Source organism: Centrocercus urophasianus, unplaced genomic scaffold, assembly GCF_019232065.1.
Source record: "Centrocercus urophasianus isolate 14NV4802_14NV808 unplaced genomic scaffold, USGS_Curo_1.0 seq_14, whole genome shotgun sequence".
Classification (NCBI taxonomy): domain Eukaryota; kingdom Metazoa; phylum Chordata; class Aves; order Galliformes; family Phasianidae; genus Centrocercus; species Centrocercus urophasianus.
The window spans coordinates 8,394,660-8,422,236 of record NW_024884586.1 but is presented as its reverse complement, the minus strand read 5'-3'; the positions used below and the strand labels follow the sequence as shown (position 1 = coordinate 8,422,236).

General features: G+C 41.9%; 2 protein-coding genes across 4 annotated transcripts in view; one reads left to right on the top strand and one right to left on the bottom strand.

The window, feature by feature from the left end:
- Positions 1-5,039, top strand: part of AP2A2 (adaptor related protein complex 2 subunit alpha 2) — a 41,007-nt gene extending 35,968 nt beyond the window's left edge. For all 3 annotated transcript variants that reach the window (XM_042813846.1, XM_042813844.1, XM_042813847.1), the window contains 7 exons: positions 316-398; positions 1,153-1,242; positions 2,023-2,146; positions 2,934-3,050; positions 3,240-3,309; positions 3,965-4,099; positions 4,887-5,039. In XM_042813846.1, coding sequence (XP_042669780.1) covers positions 316-398; positions 1,153-1,242; positions 2,023-2,146; positions 2,934-3,050; positions 3,240-3,309; positions 3,965-4,099; positions 4,887-4,964 — 697 coding nt within the window. In that variant the 3' untranslated portion in view covers positions 4,965-5,039. The remainder of the gene's footprint in view (positions 1-315; positions 399-1,152; positions 1,243-2,022; positions 2,147-2,933; positions 3,051-3,239; positions 3,310-3,964; positions 4,100-4,886) is intronic.
- Positions 5,040-17,883: 12,844 nt separating this feature from the next.
- The window catches only part of MUC6 (mucin 6, oligomeric mucus/gel-forming), a 29,050-nt gene continuing 19,356 nt past the window's right edge, over positions 17,884-27,577 (bottom strand). The window contains exons 22-31 of the mRNA XM_042815067.1: positions 27,307-27,492; positions 26,625-26,864; positions 25,914-26,070; positions 25,029-25,169; positions 24,461-24,523; positions 22,788-22,976; positions 21,418-21,684; positions 20,091-20,228; positions 18,739-19,140; positions 17,884-17,930 (exon numbers count right to left, since the gene is read on the bottom strand). Of these exons, the coding sequence (XP_042671001.1) occupies positions 17,884-17,930; positions 18,739-19,140; positions 20,091-20,228; positions 21,418-21,684; positions 22,788-22,976; positions 24,461-24,523; positions 25,029-25,169; positions 25,914-26,070; positions 26,625-26,864; positions 27,307-27,492 (1,830 nt within the window). The remainder of the gene's footprint in view (positions 17,931-18,738; positions 19,141-20,090; positions 20,229-21,417; positions 21,685-22,787; positions 22,977-24,460; positions 24,524-25,028; positions 25,170-25,913; positions 26,071-26,624; positions 26,865-27,306; positions 27,493-27,577) is intronic.

Genomic DNA, 27,577 nt, shown 5'->3' with positions numbered 1-27,577 from the left:
GTGTGTGTGTGTGTGTGTGTGTGTGTGTGTGTGTGTGTGTGTGTGTATGTGTAGCATATTGTGGCTTTCTTTGTAGTTTCTCAGGCATCTTATCGAGTAGAAATTTCAGTTATTTTAGTGTTCTTCAAGTGATGATTTTGGTTGCAAAACACACTTGTCTTTTTTAACTGCAGTTTTCTGCAAAGACCTCTCTTGCAGACTGATGCTCTCTAGGTTAACAACAATCTTCATCCTCTGTTTAAACCCTGAATTTTGTGGTTCTAAAATTGTTCAATGTGTCTTAATTTAAAACGTATTTACTCTCTCTTCCTTTAGGTTTGTGTGTAAAAATAATGGAGTCCTCTTTGAAAATCAGTTGCTACAAATTGGATTGAAGTCTGAATTTCGACAGAACCTGGGTAAGTTTTCCGGCAGAGCAGCTGTGTGAATTAATCAAGCGCAAAGCCAGCAAGATGTTGAGGTTAGGACTTGCTGTTAGAGAAGGAATGTCATTTCAGGCCTAACCTGTCCAGAAATCCTTGCTGTTTGTGTGTCCCTAACATCTGCGTGGGTCACTGTTTTCTTAAACTTCTCAGTTGTTTTGGTAGCTGAGATGAAGTGGGAGCCTAAGAGTACTGAGTTCCAGTTCTTGCTGCCTGTGTGCAAGGCTGATACAGACAGAGTTAAAAGGGACTGTTCTCCTGATTTTTATTTTTATTTTTTTTTTAATTCTACTTATTATTTGTTTCATGGTAGAGCTGGTTGTAGTAGTGTTTTGCACGGTGTATTTCAGACATATGTCTATCATAATACATTAACGTACTGGATCCTGAAAGCATCCAGTAGAGACTTAGGAATAGAGCACTTGACTTCTTCCCATCTCTATCGCTTTTAATACCATAACGACTTTTAAAGATAGAAAACAGCATTATCCAGTAACTAGAAGACTTCCACTAGTTATTTGATCATTTAAGTGCTTGTGTGATAGCTCCTGTTGTTTCATCCTGTGAATATCTTTACAATATAAAACCATATAGAGTACGCTGCAATTTAAAAATGTGATTTAAAGAATGGTAGAAAGTCAATGGATGAGGTACTTGAAGCACATACAGTCCAGTATGATTTTGTGTGATATACCTCAAGCTGCTAATGCCTCTGTTCTTTTGTTCCTAGGACGTATGTTCATTTTCTATGGTAACAAGACGTCAACACAGTTCTTGAATTTTACTCCAACAGTAATCTGCTCAGATGACCTTCAACCAAATATCCTTAAAGGCTGGTTGCCCATTCTTCAGGTTTTGTGTTTTATGCTGCATGTAAGGGTAATAAAGCTGCTGGATCAAGGCTTCTTGTCCTTGAACAGGAAGGAATAGGAACTTGCTGATGCCTTTCTGAAGTTTTTATCAAAATCTTGTGCAGAGATGGAAGACTCTCTTTCTAAAACTCTGATTACAGAGATGTTGTTTCTGTGGAAATAAGGGGATATTATTCTGAGTGTATTATTCTTTGTAAGCATGTAATGTAACTCTAGCTTTCTCTGCTGCCATGAAGTTGCTGAGGTATAAATGTGGTGTCCTGCATTATCAGAGGACTTCTGACGAGCTGTAAGTAGAAGAGTACGTGTGCTCAAATATGACAGTACTTGAAACTAAGCTTTTAGTTTACAGTTTCTACTTAATGCTTTGCATTGCTAATTGAAGGAGTGTATGTGACTAAATTTGTTTGACTCAGCATCACTGCAATATTCACATCAAAATAACGTAGTTTGGTGGCTTACATTGTAGGGAGTCTGCCTTCAAACCTTTTTGAGGCATCTTTCTTAAGGAATTTTCCTGTAACTCTGGGAATCATGGGAGTTATTGCTTCTAGATGTGTCAATATGAAAATAATATTTTTAGCTTTACAATAATTAGACTTCAAATTTTCGGAAGCATAGAGAGAGCCAGTGGACACAGTGTGAATTCTTCCTGTAGCTTACCCGTAACTTTTTAATAAACAGCAAATATTGTCAGTTTGTTGCTCAGTTTCCTTAGCTACTTTCATGCCTGAATCTTCAGACAAAACCTGTTGACCCCACAGTGGATGGAGGTGCACAGGTTCAGCAGGTCGTGAACATTGAATGTGTATCAGACTTCATGGAAGCTCCCATTCTGAACATTCAATTCAGGTAAAACCGCAGTAGTTCAGTGCTATTGATTTAACAAAAGAAAGCATGTTTCAGTTGCCACGGCTCTCGAACTGATGTGTAGAATATAGATGCACAAAGTCCAAAGCTATCTTGGGCAGATGATTTACCTGAACATTTGATACAACAAAACTTGAAGCTACCAGAGGAGGGAAGGAATGCATTGGGAACAGTCTGATTTAAAAAAAAAAAAAAAAACAACAAACCACTGATAAAATGTCTCAAATGCTTCTGTTTCTGCTATGCATATAAGCCAGCTGTCATCTTTTCTCGTGAAATCTTGATGGGGAATATATGTTGAATCTTCTTCCTTCTGGAAACTGAGAACGTTTGTGCAAAAAAAGCTTGGATAAGAAATGCGTGTAGCTGAAACCAGAATCTTGTTATGTCAACTCAACATCAGCCTTTGGGAAAGATTTGTGTTTACAGTCCTGGTTTCTGGACTGTGTTCTGTTATTCAAGTCTTAACTGTTTTTTTACTGGTGTGAGTATCTGGAAGGGTAGCAAACTATGTTGAAACAGATTCTTAGTAGAAATTCTGCCGACTCACTTTCATGTGTCATCTAACAGAGAAAATAAATCCATACATCACTGGATGTTACATCCAGTTACGTCTGTAACTTACAAATGGCATCATCTGCAGTTGATGGATGTTAATGATCAGACAGTCGCATCTTACAGTTCCTCCTCGACTGCCTGGTTAATTTAGGATGAGAAACTGCACGCACTTTGTATGACACACATCATGTTCTGTCTACTCTGTATGCAGGTACGGTGGAACATTCCAGAATCTTTCAGTAAAATTACCCATCACACTGAATAAATTTTTCCAGCCAACAGAAATGTCTTCTCAAGACTTTTTCCAGCGTTGGAAGCAACTGAGCAAGTAAGACCTTCTGTGTATTTATGCTTGGGGCTTTTGTGGTACACCAAGGAAGTAAAAGGGTATATTGTGAATGTGGCTCATACATGCGTAGTCTTGTGAGCTATAGGCTCCTCCTGTAAAATGAGTTGCTGCTCAACAATTCTGAACATACTGCATGTTAAGAAATATTCATCTTGCCTTGTCTTGCAGTCCTAAACAAGAAGTACAGAACATCTTTAAAGCAAAGCACCCAATGGATGCAGAGATCACAAAAGCAAAGGTTGGTGGTGGTGTAGTATCTTGTAGCGGTATAAGGAAACATTGTTCATTTTAGCTTGTATGACAACTAGATTATCCTGTCCACGTGTATCTGACCCTTGGCAGGGCTGGGCTGAGTGAACTGCTTCTTGGTATGGAATGAATTAAGTGTAGTCTTCAGCAGCAGCTGGAAACCTGAAGCTATGTATGAAAGCATAAATTTAGTGCTTAAAATTGAATTGGAAAAAATTCTGGCCTTAATGTACTAGGGTCACTAGAGGGAGAATAAAACAGCATAGCACTCTGGTCTTTATAGAGCTATCTGTCTGTCTTAGGCAAAGCAGAAACGACTCTAGTGACAGCAGAAATGGCTTTACCAAAAAGAGGAGAGGTTTAACTCGAATCTTAGTAGTTTCTCAGTAATTTTCCTCAAGGACTCTTTTCAGGTTCAGCTCGGCAACAAGCATAACTCCATCACGTTAAAGATTTCTACTGTACTAACACTGACACTGAATAACTTCTTTAATCTTTTCACTTGAAACTAATCAGTCCCTTGCTTGCTTTACTAGTGAATGGTGGCTGTGATCGGGGTAAACTTTGGTATTTTTGTCTGTATTTTGGTATTTTTTTTGTATTTTACTGTTCCCACTTGTAAATCTTCTGGATCTCTTTCACAGATAATTGGCTTTGGATCGGCCCTACTTGAGGAGGTGGATCCCAATCCTGCTAACTTTGTTGGTGCTGGTATCATACATACAAAGACTACTCAGATTGGATGCTTGCTGCGCCTTGAACCCAACCTCCAGGCACAGGTATCTTCTTGCATCTACTGCATAAATACAAATTCCTGTCTGTGCTAAATTGAAAAAGCAAGTCTGTATCTGAAATTCCTTAAGGTATTTAAAGAAAATATCTTTTGTAATCGCTAATTGTGATTGAGAGCTTTAACAAGAAATGAAATTGCAGCAGTTAGTCCTGACATAGCTTGGTAAGCTGCTGCTTCATAGGAATTCTCTTCCATGTGCATATCACTGTATTATTCCAGACTGTCTGTGGATTATCTTCCCTGGAAGGCTGGAAATGTTCAGTTTATTCTTTTGTGCACCTTGGACAAGGCTAACTACAACTTCCTTTGTCATTTAAGAAGAATGAAAAAATGATGTGGCTAAAAAAAAAAAATCATATGCAAATGAACATAAAACTGTTTAGAGGAAAAATATCTGTAAAAGCATTTTGCTAGAGGTTTTATGAAATTTAAGTGAGGACTAAAAATAAATTTTGGGCATCCTGTTTTCCAAACAAATGATAGTAGAGTCTTTAGACTTCCCCACAACACACTCCTTTAAAAGGAAAAACCAAATCTGGGACATCAATTTGTCATTAAAGCTTAGAAACATTAGAACAATGGCAGCTTTCCCAACAAGGGTTTGAAAGAGCTGAATTGCTAGGTGGCTGCCTGCTTCTGAATGTTGTAACGTGAGGTCTTATCAAATCTATCAGAACAAGTAAATAGTAACTGGTTAACTTTCACTTGTTGGCAGTATATTAATTTAAAACCAAACTGCGTTTAAAAATGTGTATATTTGTGTTCTTTTTCAGATGTATAGACTCACACTACGAACAAGTAAAGAAGCTGTATCTCAGAGATTATGTGAATTGCTGTCAGAACAGTTTTAATACTAACCATGACAGTTTTTTGTTTTTCCATTTATATCATTGTCATCATACTGCAAATAAATGTCTTGTACATCACTGTCTGAGTACTGCAATGTTAACCAATACCAGCTCCCTGCCTTAATAGGACTTGCCCCTTGTTTGAAATTGTGAGTGTGAAATGTACAGTACAGGGAAGTGACTTTTTACATTAAAATGGCTTTTAGTATGTTACACAAAGTGTGGGAGGGCTGTCTTTGTGTTTCTTTTATTGCAGAGGTCCCACTTTTAAACTTGTTAAAGGGAAATTGACTTTGATGTAGTAACCTCGGGCTTCAACTGGAAATGGCTAGTAACATTCTGCCTCAGTGCCTTTAACAGGTACTCCCTCTGCTCTGAGCTGAAGAAAAAATGTATTGCTGCTCTGTAGAGTCAATTCAGACGTTAATATATCGCCAGTGTAAAGTTAGACATTGCTTCAGGTGTTGTACTGGATGGGAAGGGCAGATTCCAAGGTGTGTTTGAACCTGATTTACGTGAATGCTTATGTTGACTGTCACCAATTTTTGTTCGATTTGAGAAATGCCACAGGTCCAGAGTCATAAAACCTTAATCTTCTAATTCTTTACATCTTAGCTGTTTTTTTGATCTTTGGAAAGTGGATTGAGCACAAAAGCTATTCTTAATCCTTCTGCTTATCTCAAATAATGAGGTGAGCTTCTTTGGTAGGTAGTGAATGAGTACGTGTTTGTTTAGTCAAACTGAAATATTCTGTTTCTTTTCTTTTGCTACCCTTTAGATTTAGCGAGTAGCAGTCCTGATGACATAGCTGATTGCAGAGAGTGTGGGTTCTCATTAGTGTGGTATTGTATAAAAGGAGAAGAAGGAAAAAGTGGGCACTTGAAGGCTAAGGCATGCACTTTGTAGACAAATATTTAATTTTAAACTATTTTCCCCCTGATGTACAGTGCTAGAACTTGAGAGGCTGAATAACTGGTATCTGTACAGTTTCCAGTCTGTTACTGGTGGTAAAAATATCCAACACAGTGTGGAAGACTTGTGTTGAGATTGGGAGTAGAAAGGCTGAGCGTGTTCAGCTTATACAGGGGCTTCTGCAACCAAAACCATTATAGCTTGTTCCACATGAGCAAACTCTCTGCACAACAAAGTGGGCTTAAGTTTGGCTCACGTTGTTCAAGTCTGGAAATGCACTGAAGGCTGTTAAAACAAAGCAGGTGAGGTAGGGGTTAGGAACTGTGGGCAGTTGTCAGTGAGCAGTACTACAGGTCAGGATGAACCAAGAGATCAGCTGCTGCTGATGTGAGGAGTGAACCTCAGATCAACATTCTCTTCCTTGAAGGAAGTTTAGGACTGTTGTCTCACAACTCATACAGCCAAATAAAGGCTTTGGGTAACAGGGATGGCTATGAAAATGAGAACACTGCTTTGCACACAGGAGGGGAAAAGATTCTACTTGGGTGACTATGGTTTGCTTTCTATCAATGCTTAAGAGTTACAAGATGGAACGAGGCGATGAGAGTTTGGTTTGGTTGAAGGCTTGTGATCGTACTCGAGTACCAGAGAACTGAGGAGCAAAGGTTGGACTGTGATGTGTGTTTTTTTTCCAGAAGTGTTTGGTAAATATGGACTTCATTGGATGTAAAGTTGTCTATAGACCTTGTCTTTCTGGAAAAGTTCTCTTGAACAGTTGACCCTTTCATGGCCTCTCGAGCATCTAATCAGGGCTCTCTGATCACAGATAATATCATATCTTTTGAAAAATCTTCATAAGCATTTCCTGCAGTCAAGTTGGTAGTTGGCAAAGTCCTACCAAACTACCTTGTATTTTGTCCTTTGGAGGCTGTGTGATCTTTATTAATCCTGTTGTCTTAACCATGTTGTTGGCTACTGTGTTAAAAATCCGTTGTGCTGAACTAAGGGAGTCTTAGCAGAGACAGGGAGAAGCTTCATTCATTTTTTTCCCCAGTTCCTATTGTACATCTGTTTCTCTGGATATGTTCTGTGCCCTTGTCAAAGGACATCTCAAGACACGCTGTACTATACTAGTTCACTTAGCTTTGGTTCCAGCTGTGCTAAAAATGTGCATTAAAAATATGGGTAGGAGGGGGGAAAGGGAAAGCGTCTTTTCAGTGGTGACTGTATTAAGCTTATGATTGTTCACGTTTTGTATTAGATGTCAGCTCAGTGAAGCCATGAGCAGAACAGTGAACAAATTAAGGGTAAATACTTGATTTTTTTATTTTGGTTTTTTTTTTTTTTTTGTGAATGATGGTTAACTTACCAAAGTGATGTATCCTTTCAAGCAGACAAAGTAATTTCTGCAGTAAACAGTGTTATTGTTTTCAAGTACAGTATTTTCAGGCATTGATGTGTGAAAATAACTGAATAGCAAAACAGGTAGCATTTGTTCATTCTTGACCTACACTCCAGTATGTAACATTTATGGTGATTGTCTTATTTGTATAAAACAAAGTTCTGTCAAATTAAGTGGAGAATTTTCATATAGAAGACTATATATTAGACTATATTCATCAGAAGAACATATTAAGATTAAATAAATGATTAGAACGGTAATCAGACTGTCCTTTTTTGTCTGGGGGAGTGGGAATGTAAGGGATAATTGCCCAGAATGGTTGTTTTATTCCAAATATAATGTTTCGGAAGAGCAACTGATGTGGGATGGTAAATTCTTTCCTACAAACTTCTGGTGGATTGTTTTGGTTCAGTCTTACCTGGCCTGTGGATCAGAGTTTGGATTTTTCTGTTTGTTTTGTTTTGGTTTTGTTTTGTTTTGTTTTTATGTTTGGTTTGGTTTTATTTTGGTTTTGTTTTGGTTGTGTTATAAACACTCTACAGTGAAAACTTGATGTAGAATCTTCCTTTCTAAGCCTTTGTATATTTGACAGTGGCTGAGCATATAAACACGAACAGTCCATGTAACAGTAAATTGATGTAACTCATCACAATACTTTAACATAACTTGAAATTACTGTTTTCCGGATTTCAGCTGTTTCAAAACAGTGGCTCTTTCCTTGTTTCTCTTCATTGCAAGGCATAAATAGCAACTTAGATGGTGACTCATACATTGCTTTCCATGGCTACAAAAGCACACATCTGTTATTACACCCAGGCAGGATTTGGAAGAAGTTACTTGGCTGTAAAAGAAGAAAGTACCTGAGCTGTTAAATACTGCACTCGAACTTTTTGTTTGTTCGTACTTTGCTTCAGGCTCTTAGTGGTTGTCTAAAACTCACTTAAAATTCTATACAACTCTTTCTCAATTGAATTGCAAATAGTAGTTTAAAAAAAAAAAAATTGTCTCTGCTAGCAGCAAGTGGAAATTGCTTGGGTGGACTACCTTCTTCCTGATAGATTTATTGTTTGGTAACTGTTTTGATGCTTCAAAATGTAGCAGACGATTATCCTGCAAATTTCTTCTTTGTCTAAAAGCCACTGCTTATCTGTGTTAATGACATTTTGAGAAATGCCCCACATGAAGGTTGCACAGATGTACCTCCTCCCGCAGAGGTTTTGGCTCATGTAGCACCTTGCAGTCTGACAGCTGCTGCCTCCAGAAGATGAGCACAAGCACTGCACCTGCTTTCAGAGGAAAGGCAGTGGCTTGCCTTGGTCGTCTGTTTTCCTGTTTTGTGCAGTAATGGGCTAATCCACAGGTCCTAGTTCAAGTGTAGTGAACCTAACAGCCTATTTGCAGGTAAAATAATTGGTCATGCAGTGAGGAATGATTTAACAAATCCAATTCCTTCTACTTTATTTGAAAGTCAAAATTCTGTTATTGCACAGTGCACAGGCCAGTGTTTAGCCTCTAGTTAAGTATTGCCTTGAACAAGGCTAGATGTTCTCTGACAGTCTTTGCTCCTAAACCATGCCCACTCTTTCTCCCCACCCCTTCCCCTCAAGATTAGGAATAATTCATCATTCAGTTAATTTAATTGATGCTCCAGCCCACTGTTCAGGAAGCTCCCTGCAAGGCTAACCTGTATAATCAGTACAAGAGAACTCCCTGCAATGAGCAGTTGCCATGGAAGTATTAGGTTGTAATTAATTGTTAATATTTAACAAAATTAAAATAAGAAGTTTAAAAAAAAAAAACCAAAAACCAACAACACCTGTATCTGAAGCTATCAGAAGGTCTGGCTATTGTATGCAGCTGTCAAAGTTGCAAACGCAGCCCCCAAACACGGTAATTTCCTTAGTGAGCCTTTTGCCAGGGTTATCTGGGTCTTCGCATGGTAGCTGAAATTCCTCCTTATGGAGCTGTAATGGCCTGCAACAGCTGCATGCTGCATTGAGCACCATGTTCTCAACATTCAACCTGTTTGGAGGAGAGGGAGGATCAGGTAGGACTTGCTTACAGCCTTTTAGGTTTTGTTCAAGAATGGAATTTGGAACAGTCTTGTGCAAGCAGTGCAGAAGCAGCTCATCCACTTGGTGCTTTGTCATTGATTAGGTCTGCAAAATGTGTAATAGATGAAACAAGAAAATCTTTCTGGGCTTGCATGGAAAAGATATTTAGGTAAGAACAGCTGTGAACAGAAGAAAAGTTGGTAGTCTGACTGTTACCTTCAATAATTAAAAAACCAACCCAAACCTTGCAGTATTGCCATACTTTGTTCAGAAGTTTAGGTGAGAAGATATTCCCTGTGTGCACTGTAGTTCTCTACGCACTGTTGTTCTGTACAGGTGCTCTTTCCAGTTAGCTGGCTCGTACCCCAACACTACATTGCTGGGTATAGATCACACACATCTTTTTCTAAAGATTTTGTAAAGGGAGTGATAGCTGACAAATAGCACTACTCACAGGTGCTAAAGAAGAAACAGCCTTAGTGTACTTATATTATAGAAGCTCTCCAGTATCCTTACTTTGCTGAAGATGGACACAGTCCTTCACATCGGCTCAAAGTGATGTTTGCAGAACAGCCTCTGTAAGTTATGTTTTCTTCATATTCCACTTTTTTACAAAACTCTGTCAAACACAGAAAAAGGACAACAAACATCTATATGAATGATGGAGTCTAAAAATTAAGTCTAAAAAACTTCTATTCCTGATACTGATGAAACCACAAAGACATAAATGAAACAATGAGCTGGCTAATTTGCAGGGAATTATTTCTGGTTCAAATAATGGATGCAATGGACTTGAAAAATTCTTGGTTTGGTCATTTCTAAGATTTTGTTTCTTTACAGACGCAATATTATCAGCTAAACTTTGGAACTCCCTGCTTGAAGAAAGGTTATAGACAGAACGAGCATTGGTGAAGGCAAGGCTCAGTTAACACTGAGGCAATCACACACACTAATGTACTCTCCTCTACCTGCACATCATAAACTAAGAGGAAAACGCACAGTGAAAGTGCTGTAAGATAGACAGTAGAAAAGGAACAGTTTACAGTAAAGGAGGCAGTATGATATGGTTGAAGTATGCTTTCCAGATAGGTTCTCCTTTGTCTGTGGAACTAACCCAAAAGAGAACGCAGGAATTGGCTGAAATTGAGAAGTTCTTTCTTTCCTGGGTCCTCAAACAGCGGTTAAGGCATAAAAGCATTTATAACTGCCCCTCCTGCCCCCTCTCCCACCTCCTCATGTAAACATCAATGCACTGTGAGAACAAAGACTTCAAGGCAACGTTTCCATATTAATGCAGAAAGCTCAAAACAAAAAATACAGTCAATATATAATTGGATTAGCAAAGAATATATCTCAGAAAAATTCACACACACACAAAAAAAGTACTAAACTCTAAAATATGATACAGCAAATGACAAGGAAATACTTCACCTTGTGGTACTGTCAATGGCCTAAAAGGAGACATGGAAGTTGAAAGACCAGAAGTGACAGAAAGAGCTGATGTGGTACGGGTGGTGGTTAATGTCGTCGTTTGAATGGATGTCTGTTCAGTGGATGGGATCTCTGTGGAAGCAGTAGTGGTGATACTGGGAGCAAACTTAATTGTGGTAGGTAAAAGACTTGGGATCACAGCTGGAGAGGATTTGGCAGAGGCAGCAGTGGGAAATGCTACTGAAAATGTTTCACCAGGCGGAGTAAAAGAAAACGTGGTGTTGTGTGTGGAGGACGAATATGTAGCACTCTCAGAAGAGGGAAATGTGGAAGGAGAGAGGGTTGTAAGTGTAGGCTCTGGTATGGACACTGGGGGCGAAGTAGAGAAGATTGTGGACGGAGCAGCAGATGGCAGCTTAGTGCTGAGAGGACGGCTAGGGGCAGGGAATGTCGTGGTCAGTGGGACTTCTGGGCTGCTGGCCTCGCTGGAGATGGAGGTCTTGGAGATGCTGGTGGTAGCGGGTATGGCAGTGGTCTTCTCTGTAGTGGTATACGTTACAGCGTGCAGTACAGTTGTCTTTTTGAGGGTGGAGGTTGCTGGAAAGAAAGCGTAGGTTGGTTGAAGGAAGACATTGGAAGGGAAATGATGTTGTCTGTTCCCAGGCAGAAGCCCCAGGCTACGCATGTGGGGTAGTAGGATCTTGCTGTGCTCTTAACTCTTGCTGGTCAAAAGGCAGGAATTGGCCACTGGCTCCTTTCCCACTTCTTACTTTTCCCTCCCTAGAAAGCTCAGAACAATGCATCAGGGCTGCCCTCCAACACCAGAAGAGAAAGAGATAGAAGGCTTCCTCTCTCTGGAAAAGGAAACTGCGTGACACTGGCACAGGGCACTGTCTGCCCGCACCAACACAGGCAGGGTGTTCTCTCATAAATAACGGACTCCAAGGAAGAAAAGAAGTTCCTCCCCAAACAGAACTGCAGTACTGACCCAGCAACTCACCACAGATCCGAGGAGTGACAGTGCTAAAATCAGTGAGAAAAGGAGGGGGACAACAAAGCGGTTTGTGCTGAATAGTAGGAATGAAGGGTGAGAACTGGGAAGAGCAAACACTACAGCTTGAAGAGCAGGAGGAATACATACCAGGAAGAGATGTGCTTAGTGCTGTTGAGGATATAGTTGAGAAGGGAGAAGATGCTGATGATGGCAGCAGGCTGGTTTTGGCTGTGGAGAGTGTGGAGGATGCAGGTGTAGGTGACTCTGTTGGAGCACTGGTTGTTAGAGAAGACAGCGTGGGCCATAGGGTTGTAGGCGTGGACTTTGGTGTGGAAGTTGGGAGCAATGTGGAGAAGAGTGTGGATGGCGCAGCAGATGGTAAGCTAGTGCTGAGAGTGATACTGGGAGCAGGGGAAGTCGTTGTCAGTGGGACTTCTGGGCTGCTGGTCAGGCTGGCCTCACTGGAGATGGAGGTCTTAAAGGTGCTGGTGGCAGACACAGTGGGAGTAGTCTTCTCTGTGGTGACTGGAGGCACAATGGGTGGCACAGTTGTCATTTTGTGAGTGGTTGCTGCATAAAGAAAGCATAGTTCAGCTGAGAGTGGCAGGGCAAGAAAAAAATGGCAAAGATGAGCTGTTCTCATGGAGAAACCTTTAGGCATGCATTTGGCCAATAAGATATGGAGCATGCCTCAGTGCTGTGAAGCATGCCTCAGAAACAGCTAAAGCACTGCTGTACTACCAGCACTGATGATCACAAAGCAGAGCATCAAGCTAGCTGCTCCCAGGAGGAAAAGAAGCTTCACCCCAACTCAAACCAGGGCATAGTCCCAGAACCTCAGTCCCCGGAATGATAATGACAAAAGCAGAAGGTAAGGAGGGTGATAATAACATGGAGGGTGAACACTGCATGGTTTGTGCTGTGAGGTAGAAAAAAAGAGGCGAGAGCTGGGAAGAGCAGGCAGAGCAGTAGGAAGGACTAAGTGCAGACTTACAGGGTTGCGATGTGCTCAGTGCTGTTGAAGACACAGTTGAAAAGGGAAAAGATGCAGATGATGGCAGTGGGCTGGTTTTGGCTGTGGAGAGTGTTGAGAAGACAGGTGAAGGTGTCTCTGTTGGAGCACTGGTTGTCAGAGAAGAAGGCTTGGGCTGTAGGGTTGTAGGCATGGGCTCTGGTGTGGAGGGTGGGAGTGAGGTAGAGTGTGTGGACAGAGCAGCAGATGGCAGCTTAGTACTGAGAGTGCTGCTGAGGGCAGGGGATGTTGTTGTCAGTGGGAATCCTGAGCTGCTGGTGGGGCTGGCCTCACTGGAGATGGAGGTCTTGGAGGTGCTGATGGGGGTGGTCATCTCCGTGATGTTATATGGCACCATGTGCACCACAGTTGTTGTTCTGTGGGTGGAGGTTGCTGGAAAGAAAGCATAGGTCAGCTGAAGGTTGAAAGGTAACAAATAAAGGGAAAGGAGGCTGATTGTTCCCACGCAGCAGGTAGGGATATGGGGCTAGGGGTATGGGGCTATAAGGTAGGACTGTGCCACACAGACTAGCTGGGCAAGAGGCAGGAATGTGGCAGTTGTTCCTGTCCTTTCCCTCCCGATCCTGTCCCTCCCCCCACAGGAAGATGGGTTAAGAACATCAGGGCTACCCTTCAGCACTGCAGCTACCTCCTCCTCTCCCTGGAAGAAGAAACTCTCTGTATGTGTCATGTCCATTCAAGACACTGGCACAGGGCACTGTCTGCCCGCACCAACACAGGCAGGGTGTTCTCTCATAAGTAATGGACTCCAAGGAAGAAAAGAAGTTCCTCCCCAAACAGAACTGCAGTACTGACCCAGCAACTCACCACAGATCCTAGGAGTGACAGTGCTAAAATCAGTGGGAAAAGGAGGGGGACAACAAAGCGGTTTGTGCTGAATGGTAGGAATAGAGAGTCAAAACTGGGAAGAGCAAACACTACAGCTTGAAGAGCAGGAGGAATACATACCAGGAAGAGATGTGCTTAGTGCTGTTGAGGATATAGTTGAGAAGGGAGAAGAAACAGATGATGGCAGCAGGCTGGTTTTGGCTGTGGAGGGTGTGGAGAGTGCAGTTGTAGGCGACTCTGCTGGAACACTGGTTGTCAGGGAAGAGGGCTTGAGCCTCAGTGTTGTAGGTGTGGGCTTTGGAGTGGAGGTTAAGGGAGAGGTGGATAAGAGTGTAGATGGGGCAGGAGTTGGCAGTCTGGTGCTGAGGGTGCTGCTAGGAGCAGGGGATGTTGTCAGTGGGATTTCTGGGGTGCTAGTGGGGCTGGCTTCACTGGAGATGGAGAACTTGGAGGTACTGACAGAAGACATCGTGGGAGTGGTCTTCTCTGTGGTGATATATGGCACCATGTGCAGCACAGTTGTCACTTTGTGGGTGGTTGCTATAAAGAAAGCAGAGGAATCAGTTGAAGAGTAACCAGGGAAGGATCGCTGATCCCAGGCAGAAATTCCATGTCAGGCAAATAGGCAACAAGAGTAGGTCTGTGCTGCCCTGAGTCTTGCTGGTCGAGAGGCAGGAATTTGCCAGTGGCTCCTGCCCTTTCTCTCTCCATATCCTGCTCCTTCCCAGATGAGTAGGAGAAAGCTGCTCCAAGTAGAAGCCCTCCAGCGCCTCAGCACTCTCTGCTTTTCCCCAGAAATAGAGCCTTTCTGCACATCCCTTTACCTAGCTGAGACACTGGTAGATCATCCCATCTTCCTGTTTCATGATGCACAGGGCAGGCTCCAAGTGTGAGACCTGAGCCCCAGCACAATAACTCCAATACCTGGAAGGGAAAAGAGCCTGAGAGGGCCAAAGAGAATTGCAGTTCATGTTGACCCTGGATGACTTCTAGGACCCTATTCAGCCACTGGCTCAGTTCCCCTCATGAGAAAGGGGGGAAAAGACTGGAATGGCAAAAGAAGGGAAAGACTCAAGTGTCAAAACACTTGAAATTTCACAAGAAAGTGGAATAACTGAATAGAGAAATGTACAATAGAAACTAATGCCCAAGTGATGCATAGAAATTACTCACCACCTCCTACCGAGTACACGGAGGTTATACCAGCCTTTGAGGAATGGCTCTTTTGAAAAATATCAACCCTGATCTTATTGCTGACTATGAATTTGTGTGGCATGGAATATCTCATTGGACAGCTGGCGTCAGCTGTGAAAGCTGTGTAACTATCACCATCTTGCCCACTCCCAGACCAGAGAGATGCCAGAGAGAGAAACAGACCTGTTTATGATATGCCAGCATACTTCATAAAGATCTAAAGCATCACTGTAATATCAATGCTCAAAATCAAAGTGATCAGTGATCAAAAAGCTAAAGCAAAGCACCAGTTGGGTTCCAAGGAAGAAAAGCTCAATCCAAGGAGCATGGGAAGAATCAAGACAGTCCACGGGACTTCAACACATGTTCTTCCATGAATTACAGTGTAAAAAGCAGCAGGTAAGGAGGGTGACAATCAAAGCACGTGACAACTGCATGGTTTGTGCTGTGAGGTAGGAATGTAGGGTGGGAAGAGCAGGCAGAGCAGTGGGATGGGCAGAAGGGAGGCTTACTGGCATATGATGTGCTCACTGCTGTTGAGGACACAGTAGAGAAGGAAGACGGAGACAATGACAAGAGGCTGGTTTTGGCTGTGGAGGGTGTGGTTGATGCAGGTGTAGGTGACTCTGCTGGAGCACTGGTTGTCATGGAGGAAGGCTTAAGCCGCAGGGTTGTAGGCCTGATCTTCAGTGTGGAGGAGAGTGTGGACGGAGCAGCAGATGGCAGCCTTGTGCTGAGAGTGCTGCTAGGGGCAGAGGATGTTGTCAGCGGGATTTCTGGGCTGCTGGTGGGGCTGGCCTCGATGGAGACTGGGGTTGTGGAGGTGCTGGTGGCAGATGCAGTGAGAGTAGTCTTCTCTGTGGTGACTGGCAGCACGATGTGTGGCACGGTTGTTATTTTCTGGGTGGAGGCTGCAGGAAGAAAGCACAAGTCGGTTGAAGGGTAACAATGGAAGGGAAACAATGCTAGCTGATCCTGCTGGAGGACCTAAGCCAGGCATGTGAACGAGAAGGCAGAACCATGCTGCATTGACTCTCACTGGGCAAGAAGCAGGAAAGGGCCAGTGGTTTCTGCCCTTTCCTTCCCCATCCTCCTCCTGTCCAGAAAGTTGCAGCAAGGACAGCGCCTCAGGAGTGCCCCCTAGCATTTCACTACCCTCTGTATCTCACTGGAAGAGGAACATCCCTGCATGTGCCTGTCTCTATCAAGACACAGGCAGAGGGCACTGCTTACATGCATCAAGCTGGGTAAAGCATAATCCAAGGGAGAAACCAGTGCACCAGCTGAATTCCCCAGAATGCTGAGAGGGCCTTAGAGAAGGGCAGCATGTGGCAACTTCACCCTAATTAGCTGCTAAGCATCCAGTCAGCCATTTAGTCCATCATGTCATGAAGCACAGCAAACAACCCCCTATAAACCCTACAAAAATGCCCACCACCAGTGAGCAAAGGAGTGTGACAACAAATTGGTGTATACAGTAGACCAGAAATGAAGGGCAAAAACTGGGAAGAGCAGGCAGAGGAATGAGAAGGGCAGGAGGGAGGCTTACTGGGATGCGATGTTCTCAGTGCTGTGAAGGATACAGCTGAAGAAGTGGAAGATGCTAATGACAGCACTGGACTGGTTTTGACTGTGGAGAGTGTGGAGGAAGCAGGTGTGGTAAACTCCGTTTGAGCACTAGTCAGTGGGGAAGAAGGCTTGGGCCTTAGTGTTGTAGGTGTGGACTTCATTGTGGAGGTCGGAGGAGAGGAGGTGACTGTGGATGGGGCAGAAGATGGCAGCCTGGTGCTGGGAGTGCTGCTGGGGGCAGGGAATGTCGTTGTCAGGGGGACTTCTGGGCTGCTGCTGGGGCTGGCCTCACTAGAGACGGTGGTCTTGGAGGTGCTGGTGGTAACAGGTGTGGCAGTGGTCCTCTCCGTGGTGATATATGGCACCATGTGCAGCACAGTTGTTGTTTCATGGGTGAAAGCTGCAGGAAAGAAAGCATTGGTTGGTTAAAGGATTACAAAGGAAAAGAAAGGAAGTAGACTGTTCCCATACAGAAGCCCTGGGCTATGCAGAAGGGCAGGGAAGTAGGACCTTGCTACACTGACACTTGCTGGGCAAGAGGCAGGAACTGGCCACTGGCTCCTGCTCTTCCCCTCCCCTTCTTCCCTCCTCCCCAGCAAGGTGAGATAAAAACAATGCCTCAAGGCCGCCCTCCAGCAGCTCAGCTAACTCCTCCTCTCCCTGGAAGAGGAAGCTCTCTGGCACAGGGCACTGTCTGCCCGCACCAACACAGGCAGGGTGTTCTCTCATAAGTAATGGACTCCAAGGAAGAAAAGAAGTTCCTCCCCAAACAGAACTGCAGTACTGACCCAGCAACTCACCACAGATCCGAGGAGTGACAGTGCTAAAATCAGTGGGAAAAGGAGGGGGACAACAAAGCGGTTTGTGCTGAATGGTAGGAATAGAGAGTCAAAACTGGGAAGAGCAAACACTACAGCTTGAAGAGCAGGAGGAATACATACCAGGAAGAGATGTGCTTAGTGCTGTTGAGGATATAGTTGAGAAGGGAGAAGATGCTGATGATGGCAGCAGGCTGGTTTTGGCTGTGGAGAGTGTGGAGGATGCAGGTGTAGGTGACTCTGTTGGAGCACTGGTTGTTAGAGAAGACAGTGTGGGCCATAGGGTTGTAGGCGTGGACTTTGGTGTGGAAGTTGGGAGCAATGTGGAGAAGAGTGTGGATGGAGCAGCAGATGGTAAGCTAGTGCTGAGAGTGATACTGGGAGCAGGGGAAGTCGTTGTCAGTGGGATTTCTGGGCTGCTGGTCAGGCTGGCCTCACTGGAGATGGAGGTCTTAAAGGTGCTGGTGGCAGACACAGTGGGAGTAGTCTTCTCTGTGGTGATTGGAGGCACAATGGGTGGCACAGTTGTCATTTTGTGAGTAGATACTGCATATAAAGAAAGCATAGTTCAGCTGAGAGTGGCAGGGCAAGAAAAAAATGGTAAAGGAGATGGACTGTTCCTATAGAAAAGCACATTTGTGCGCAGTGAAATAAAGCCATGCCACAACAGCTCTCACTGAGCAAGAGTCAAGGAAGGGCCAGTGGCTTCTGCCCTTTTCTTCTCCATCCTTCTCCTATCCAGAAAGTTGCAGCAAGGACAGCACCTCAGGAATGCCCCCTAGCATTTCACTCTATCTCACTAGAAGAGGAGCCTCTCTGCATGTGCCTGTCTCAACCAAGACACAGGCAGAGGCTCTGCCTACATGCATCAAGCTGAGTATGGCACAACCCAAGGGAGAAATCAGTGACCCTGAATTCCCCAAAATCCCTGATGACAAAATGCTGAGAGAGCTTCGCAGAAGGGCAGTATGTGGTGACTTCACCCTTGTTAGCAGCTAAGCCTTCACTCAGCTGTGCTGCTCACTCCATCCAAACAAGCACGACACCACAAATACCATAAGCAGAAATGCCCACCACCAGTGGGCAAAGGAGCGTGACAACAAATTGGTGTACACAGTAGATGAGAAATGAAGGGCAAAAACTAGGAAGAGCAGGCAGAGGAATGAGAAAGGCAGGAGGGAGGCTTACTGGGATGCAATGTTCTCAGTGCTGTGGAAGACACAGTTGAGAAGGGGGAAGAAACAGATGATGGCAGCAGGCTGGTTTTGGCTGTGAAGGGTGCAGAGAATGCAGCTGTAGGTGACTCTACTGGAGCAATGGTTGTCAGAGAAGAGGGCTTGGGTCTCAGTGTTGTAGTGTGGGCTTTCTCATGGAAGTTGGAGTAGAGGCAGAGATGAGAGTAAATGGGGCAGGAGATGGCAGCCTGGTGCTGAGAGTGTGGGTGACAACCCTGGGGTGCATACTGTACATCAGGAGTAAAGGGGAAGTACTGGGAAAGCAGTGAGAAGGAGTAGAATTGGGAAGGACTAGGGGGAGACTTACCGAGATGTGATGTGCTTAGTGCTGTCGAGGACATAGTTGAGTAAGGGGAAGATGCTGATGATGACAGCAGACTGGTTTTGGCTGTGGAGGGTGTGGAGGATGCAGGTATCAGCAACTCTGTTGAAGCACTGGTTGTTGGGGAAGAAGGCTTGGGTCTTAGCGTTGTAGGAATTGTTTTTGGCATGGAGATTGGAGGTGAGGTGGAGAAGAGTGTTGATGGGGCAGGAGTTGGTAGCCTGGTGCTGAGGGTGCTGCTGAGGACAGGAGATGTTGTTGTCAGTGGGATTTCTGGGCTGGTAGTGGGGCTGGCTTCAATGGAGACAGAAGTCTTGGAGGTGCTGGTGAAAGATGTGACAGGGGTAGTCTTCTCTGTGGTGAGAGGCAGCACAGTTGTCTTGGAGGCTGCCATTGGAAATCAGAAGTTGATTGGTCTCATTACTATACATGCTAAATATGGATATATATATGAATATATATATATGTATATATATGAATATGGATCATGTCTGTTTCGCAGTGTGTTGGGTAGAGTTCCTGGAGCAGCTGAGGTTACTGATGAAACAGGCATTAATATCTCTTTCCTGACCAGAGCATTCATTCGTTACTACTTTACTAGTTGCAGTCTAAGCTCTGGTTGGCTTCCTTGCTACAAAGAAAGTGATGAGAAAAAACGATGGTTGAGTCTTGGGAAGAATCCTATGTGAAGCATGTTGTGGCATCTTCTGAAAGGAGACTGTCCTGGTCAATACCATGAAGACCTGGGCATGTGGAGCATTACAGGTCTATGTGGGGGAAATGTACCCTGGAGTTTGAGCATCTTCTTGCCCACCCCTCCACTGGTGATATTTTTGCACCCAGGATCAGCACCTGGTTTCTTTATCTGCGCAGCAAGGAGGCAGCATTTGTTGGCCCAAGTTTGCCATTGCTGTGCAGGGCCCAGGCATCCTTTGTATGGAAAACATACTTGTATTCTCTCTCTCACCAAAAACTATCCTAGAATTGTAATCTTCCACTCTCACTGCCTTTTATTCCCCCCTACTCTCTTACAGCACTGCTACAAGAGGAGGGCCTGTGTGTAAACTGGTCTCCACCTGCTAGTTGTTGGGCAGAAACTCAAACAAGGCTGTAGGGTGATAAAGCTCTGTGCCCCAGAGTCAAATGCCTGAAGCAGCAAGGGAGAAGGACATAATTAGGGGCAATGTGACTGCCCAAGTTTGAGTGGTATGGCAAGAGGAATAGGAATAGAAAATGAATATCAAAAGTGAAACTTGTGTAACATGACACTCAGAAGAGAAGGGTGGGAGCTTGAAGGAGCAGGTGGCAGCATGAATCAGGGCAAAAGGGAGCCTTACCTGGATGTGATGGTCTCAGCCGTGTTGAGGATGGAGATGAGGGGAAAGAAACAGATACAGCTGTGGTGGCAGGTAAAGAGGTGGGGCTCACAGGTATCCTTGTCAGCGGAACTTCTGTACTGCTGGTGGTGCTGGCCTCTGTGGAGACAAAGGTCTTAGAGGTGCTGCTGGACAGTGTCACTGGGGTGGTCTTCTGTGTGATGAGATGTGGTACAGTGTGTGGCATGGTTGGTCTTTTGTGGGTTACAGCTACTGGAAGGAAGGCACAAGTCAATTGAAGGTGGCAGGACAAGAAAGGAAGATGGAGGGAATGCAAAGATCCTAGGCAGAATACAAGGGCTGGGGATGGGGCACAAAAGGCAGGCCTGGATCTCACTCAGTCTTGCTGAGCAGAAAGGAAAAACAGACCAGGGGCTTCTGCCTTCACATTCCCTTTTCTGCTTCTCCACAGAAATATGGGGTAAGAACTGGGCCCGTTCAGCACCCTATGCCTCTTCCTGGACCTCCTAAGGGAAGAACAACCTCTCCAGATTTGTGCATCTCCCTTAAAGGCACTCCAAGCTGGGCATGGGCATCCCAAGAAAAAGCTAGGTAAGTGAAACAGTGTCACAGGCCAATGACAGCTTTCAGATCATTCTTAGTCACCTACTGAAACTTGGTGGTGCAGAGTGGTTGCTTGATTTCCCTCACTCTCTCCATTGTAAGGAAAAATGGATATTCAGTAATGCTCAATGTCTGGGAAGGTACCTAATAAAAGCGGGTTGTGATGCTTTCTCAGACTAAGCCAATATTGTTGGCAGAAGGAGACCTGAATGTATGCACCCCAACAGTCTGGGTGAGAGATGTTTGGACTGAGAGATAGTGTGCAGGTGCCTTCTCACAGCTGACTTCTCCCTGCATGCTGTCCCAGCCTCTGGTCTCAGTGGCTAATCTAGGTATACAGCAACAGAAGAAGCTGTCATAGTTGACATATGGTATACTTGACTTCCCAAAATACCATTTCCTTTGTGACAGACAGGATTTATATTTTTTGGAGAAGTTGTCTAAGGAGAATGCACATCTGTATGTTTGTCTTTGAAAACTCACTTTAAAGTACAGAAAGATTTTTACCTTAATCTACTTCCTTGGAGGAAGTGAATAGATAGATAAAGGCCTCTGAGAGAAATGTTGGTTTTAAGATCTTATTCAGATGTCCAACGCTCGCTGCATTGGCAGGACGCTGAAGTTTTCATTTTTATTACAATTCATCAGTCATCATTTTCCTTTCTCACTAATTTGCACTTTTAAAACATCTAGTAAGAATGAATGTTTTTTTTTTTACACTTACCTACTGTTGTTAGTTCAGGCTTGCTGAAAGTTGCAATCTGAGATGTAGTATAAGGTATTGAGATGGTTGTCATTTCTTCTTTGACAGTAGTCTCTAAGAGTGGTGTAGTGAACCTTGTTTTTTCTGTCTCTGTTGAAACAATGGTTACTGAGGCAGTAGTTGCAGATTTTGGTTCAGTGAAGATGGTTCCTTTCGCTGAGGTAGTTATGGAAGGTGTAGTTACTGTAGAGGTCATGCTTGGCATAGTAAAAATTGATGTTGTATGTTCTTTTGGAGTAAAAGGTAAGGAATATAATGTGAGTAATCAATTTATGTAATAATTAAAATAGACAAAACATGAAAAACTGCCCATGTTCACAAGACATAGTTTTTTGCCCTGGATCTTTTTAATGTTTTGCACGTCAAAACATTAAATGATTGTCTGTATTTATGTTCTCCTAATCTAAACGGCACCCTTTCCTACCTGTACTTGTTTTCTCTTACCTCATATTTTTCTTTGTTCTCATTTTGTACATCTTTTTCTATTATTTCCTGTGATTTCCTATAATCATTCTTCATATAATATTTCTAAAAGTTAGCTTTGTTGTCACTTATTAGCAAAAGCCTCTATAGGCTTTGCCCAAAGAACAGTGTCACTGGCTGACCTTATATTCTGAATTAGCCTTCTACAATCCATATTACAAAACTAAATAACATCATACTGTAGGACCTTCCTTGTACCAGTTCTTGTCCTGTGAAGTGGGACCTCTTTTTACCTCTGTTTTCTTCTGATAGCCTGGGTCCAGAATGGCTTTTTAGTTGGAGTGCATGTTGGTGGAAAGCTGCATGCCATTATGAGTATCCACAAATCATATAATTGGAAAATAATTTATGCTGGAAAAGTCATCCTGCTGAGAGCAGGATCCTAGAATAGTAGTCACTGCACTGATACCTCTGTGATTTTGCCTTGAAGCCTGCTTATGTTATTATTTGGATTTTTGAGACTGGGTGCTATTTGAACATGACTGTGTTACTGAACCAGCTCTGTAATGGAGGTTGAAACTGAACTAATAAATCCAATTTTAGCTGAGCTGGCTCACTGCTCACTTCTAACATTCTTCTCAGATGAGTCACAATAAGTTATTTGAGTTGCATTTCTAACCTGTCATCTATATCCTTTCTCTTTCTCTTTCCATACACTTTCCATCCATACTTCTGAACATTTTTGGTTTAAACTGCTTTCTGGAAGCCTACTTTACCTACCTTCTAATCTGCAGTCTCTTGCTTGGATGTTGAGACAGCTTGCAATGCCTTCCTAGTGTAATGATAGCTCAACTCTCTACAGAATGTGTTTGATGTAATGTGTTTTAGACAGTAATACAATAACTTACCAGTTGTTGACTTCATTGTGACAAGAGGTGATGATGAAGAAGTTCTTGGGACTGTGATTTTTGAGGTTACAGTGAGATTTCTGGTCTCAGTTGGTACAGTAGATGCAGAAGAAGTACTAGGTGATGTTGATTGGGTAGCTGTGGATAATGTGACTGCAGTAGAGATTCCTGTTGCTTTAGGCTGCATTGCTGTTACTAAGAGGAAAAAAAATCAAAATCAGAGGATAAGAAATAATTCTTCATAATCCATTAAAATATTCCTATAGAAATTTGAAAATTATTTTTAGAATGAAAAACTACTACCAGTAGTAACAATTGAAAATAATTCCTACCTTAATTTCAAATATTTAAGAAAATTCATTGATCTATTGCTTTATTGTTATTTGCAGCGAATATGTTGAACAGGAATTCTTGCAGAAGCTTTATTCATAAAACCACCTCTTTACCTTTTTCCTAGTAACTCTCATTTTCATTAATGAAAGTAATGTAATTTCTAACAAAGATCAGTAAATACAGGCTCCTTTCCTGGATCAGGCTACTGGAGCTTGATGTACTTGGTCACGCACTTCCAAGACCAGCTTCCTAAACTGTTAAGTGTTATAAAGCCAATCACCATTTAAAATTGTAGTGAAAATTTTGTGTGATTTTGTGTTTCAGGGAGAAGACAGAAATCCGTACTCACTAAAAAAAATTTCATTACTAATGAAATTGTGCCTCAGTGTACACAAATATTTCTGGGAATTTTTTTGTGATAATTATGATACTGACTTTTTGTTACTGCATCTTACACATTCAAAACTGGTGATACCATTATATCAAGCAAAAAAAGGGTACTTCTTATCTCAGAAACAAGGATCAGGACATACACTAGTGTGTAAGTACTTGTTCAATCAACTGCTTAAACTAACCTGTTGAAGGTGAAGAAGTTTCTGGAGTAGCACTGATACTTTCATCTCCTGTGACATAGAAGTAGAACAGGTTACATTTTTAGTTGGAAGCATATTAAGAATATTCCAAATAAGGCAAATTTCAGATAGGAAGAAAAATGAGGTCTTTTCAAAGGATTGTGCTAATTAGTGTGCTAAACCTGAAAATGCTTGTTTCTACATATATTGGTGATAAGCTTCACATGAAACTACTTAAAAAATAATGAAGAACTTAATACAACTCTTAATACAAATCAACATGAGCATATTTCTAAGGGCACTTCACTTTCTAGGGATAATGGAAATGTTTTTTTTATCTGTAAATAAGATCAGTAGCTGAAATTCTGGTTTCACAAATAAGAATTCTGTTAAATGAAATAAACAACTGTAACTGAGGGTGGTTTTTATTTTGTTAATTTTACATCTTCATGGAAATCGAAATTGTGTAGCGGGAGGCCATCCACAACATTATTTACTATGAAAGGTTTTCAGAGCAGGACACTATATGGTAATAAATCTTAAGTTAAATAATTCTGAAAACCCACAGAACTTAAAGGGAATTGCTAAGTTAAGTCTACTAGTTTTACATACCAGTAGTACAACAATAAGATTATCTTGAAGAAAAGTTATAAGGGATGAATGCTAATCATTTACTGAGAAGTAACTCGGGAAAGTATCTTCTTTGTCAACACTCAAAGGTTTTAGTTACTGTAAAGAAAAAGGATGAGCATACAGGGCTCTACTTACCACATGGCATGCATTTTTCTTTCTCATAGTCAAAATATTCATCATGAGAGCAGTTGTAACAGCCTGAAGAAAAGGAAAGATAAATTCTTTTTACATTCCTCAGAGTACAGCATTTACCCTATACTATGTATTAATCCAAAATCTTAAATTTCTATTACTAAGAAATTGTATTGATTGTAACTTCATACATTCAGGTAAGCATATCCAGTGTAATCCTCAGAAGGAACTGCATATGTAGTAAATTTTGGGGAGTTCTCCAATTATATTTGTTTTTCTAATAGAAATAATACTGTTCTCTTCAGACCTTTTCTTACTCAAGGAGAGGTAATTTTAATTAGCACAGGTCAGAGGATTTATCTTCGTGATAACCTGAGTTCAATATAAAGCCAGGTGTAGTACAGGTACTGAACAAATTATGCATTTAAAGCATTAGAGGTAAGATAAAGAAAGCAAAACTGCTTTAAAGGTAACATCTGTGAAAACATTACTAACTGTGATATGGAAAAAAAAACACCATGGAAAATAATTATGTTATTGCTTTGTGGTTTGAAATAGTATAGCTTATTACCTTCAATGTTCATATATTTGTAGTATTGATTTGGACAATTACAAGGCCTGTAATGCCAGGTGCAGTTGACACTGGAGCCGTAGGAATAAGCATCCCCACTTCCTGTTTTTCTGTGAGAATTGTAATACTCACAGTAGACAGCTAGAAATGGCAAAACCAGGAGAAAGGTCAGAATTTTTCAAAGAGAGAACGTTGTTTTCAAAGGACTGAAGGGAAGACAAAATTTATCAGCAGCTTGAGTAAAAAAAATTGCCACTGGAACTTCCAGTATGATGTGCAAATTGAAATCTGCTTTAGTGATATAAGTCAGTTTCTTTTTTTGTGAGTTAACTGTGCAGGATTTTCCATAATTTTAATGCATAATACAGTGAATACTGAAAAGAAACTATCAATGATGACAACTTCAGCATTGATTTATAACACCCTCACTCTCTCTTTCCCTCTATGTATGGTGTCGGGACACACTGATATTTTCCTGTTTCACAGTGTTCTAGCCAACACAGCTGTCCTTATTCCCTTGACATTCACACAGAAGATGAATTCATTGCAGCCAAAAACAACAGTTTTTTACAATTTCATATTTTTTCTGCTTACAAACTGACTGTTCATCATACACTGACAGCAGAAAAAAATAAAATGCCTTCTGTGGTTACTTCATTTTCTTTCTCATCATTCCATGGTACAAACAGGCATAACATTTTGTTTCTTTAGAGCAAAGAAAAAGTACAGCGTCCAAAACTCAAGTGACTGAAGTCACCTATTTGTCCATAAAGAGAATGAAACACAGGAGGTGCATATATAAGCCATTTCTTGTGTTGCTATAATACTATACTCACATTAGCAATAATCGTCTCTTAAACTGCCTTTAGGAAATCTTAAACTTACGGCAAAACTCAGGAGTCCTCCAGTCGATGCAGATTCCCTTATCTAAACAGGCCATTGCATACACTGCAATGGCATCACACATGCATTCACAATCACCTCCAATGTCACAACCACATGAGTCTCGGACACAGGCCTCATAATAGGGCATACGATTCACCTGTATTGGAAAGTGAAGTAATGAGTTTTCTGAATTCTTTAGTGCCTATTTTATCAGAAGATGTTTTTTATAGGCCCCTTTTGGCATATGAGAAAGTCAAGAGAATCTGTTCCATTGAAGTAAGAGTAACTAGTATTTCCACTGAACACTTGTCAAAACAATCAAACTTCAAAGAACTCTTTTTAACAAGAATGTAGATATTTTCCTACTAATAATAGAAGTTCATGAGGTTTTTCCAGATATGTATGTCTAAATTCATACTGAACATACATTTAATCAGTTAAAAAAGAAATTAAAAAAAACCCAAACAAACAAACCACAAAAACCCACATCCATTCAGGCAGAAGTACCTAAAATTCACCAGCACTACAACTTCCACAGCTATGCATGACCACTGCAGTATCAGCTGTATTTATCATTTGTGGTCAATTCCTGAAAATGCAGATCTTCCTTCAGAAAGCCTGGTTCTGATAAATCTCATGATATACGAGTTACAATACATGGCTTATGAGGATTGATACCTGACTTAAAAAGAAGACCTAACTAATTCTTACCTTATTGTGACAGGCAGAAAAGACTTGACTGTTGATGATGGAACATGTCTTTTCTGCCCAAGCTTTACGATAAGGGTTCTTGCTACAGGGGTCCACTACAAAGTATACATCCCCACAGAGAGGATTCTCCTTCCAAGAATTCACAAATTCCAGTTCATTTGATGCCACGTACTTGCTTCGGGTTTCAAAATCATCTTTCATATTGCCATTATAGTTTCCACACAAACCACAGATAGTTTCCTGGATAAAATGAAAGCACTGTCAGTTGATTACTATTACTTTCATTCCCTTTCAATTACTGGCATTTTTTCCTACTTTAGTAGTGACTGTGATCTACAAATACTCTCTCACACGCTCTTTGCAAATTGTGCAGGAGGTCCTGTTCATCAGTGGATGTGTTTCTCATCTCAAATGTAAGTTGTCATAATTTAGAGACCAAATTCAACCAAAACATGCAGTTGTTGCATAAAATATAAAATCTTAGCTCAAAAAATTCCTGTAATGCCAAAGGATAATCACAAAAATCAGCCTTTAGTGAAAATATCTGCTGTTTTGGAGGTAATGAATAGAAAATGAATTGCTACTAACCTTTGCCATCGTACAGAGTGAAGACAAACATCATTAAGCTAGCAGGTCAATGTGAATTGAAGTATAGTTTACTGAAGAAGTTATTCTGCAATACCTGTGTTTCCCTGGAGATCTTGATGAAGAAGTTCATGTGCTTATTCCATACAAGAGTCATGTTATATTTTCCTGGGATAATGATATCAAACATCAGGTGGAGGGCATTCTTTTTCACATTATACCTCACTTGAAGATTTTTCCCAGAAATAGAGAAGGTTTCATCTCGCAGTATAATAGTCAAGTTCTGGAAGAAAAGTTGTGCGCATGTTATAAATTATCAAGTTTCAGTATTTTTTTTTTACTTTCCAGAAATCACTGTTGCAGCTCAG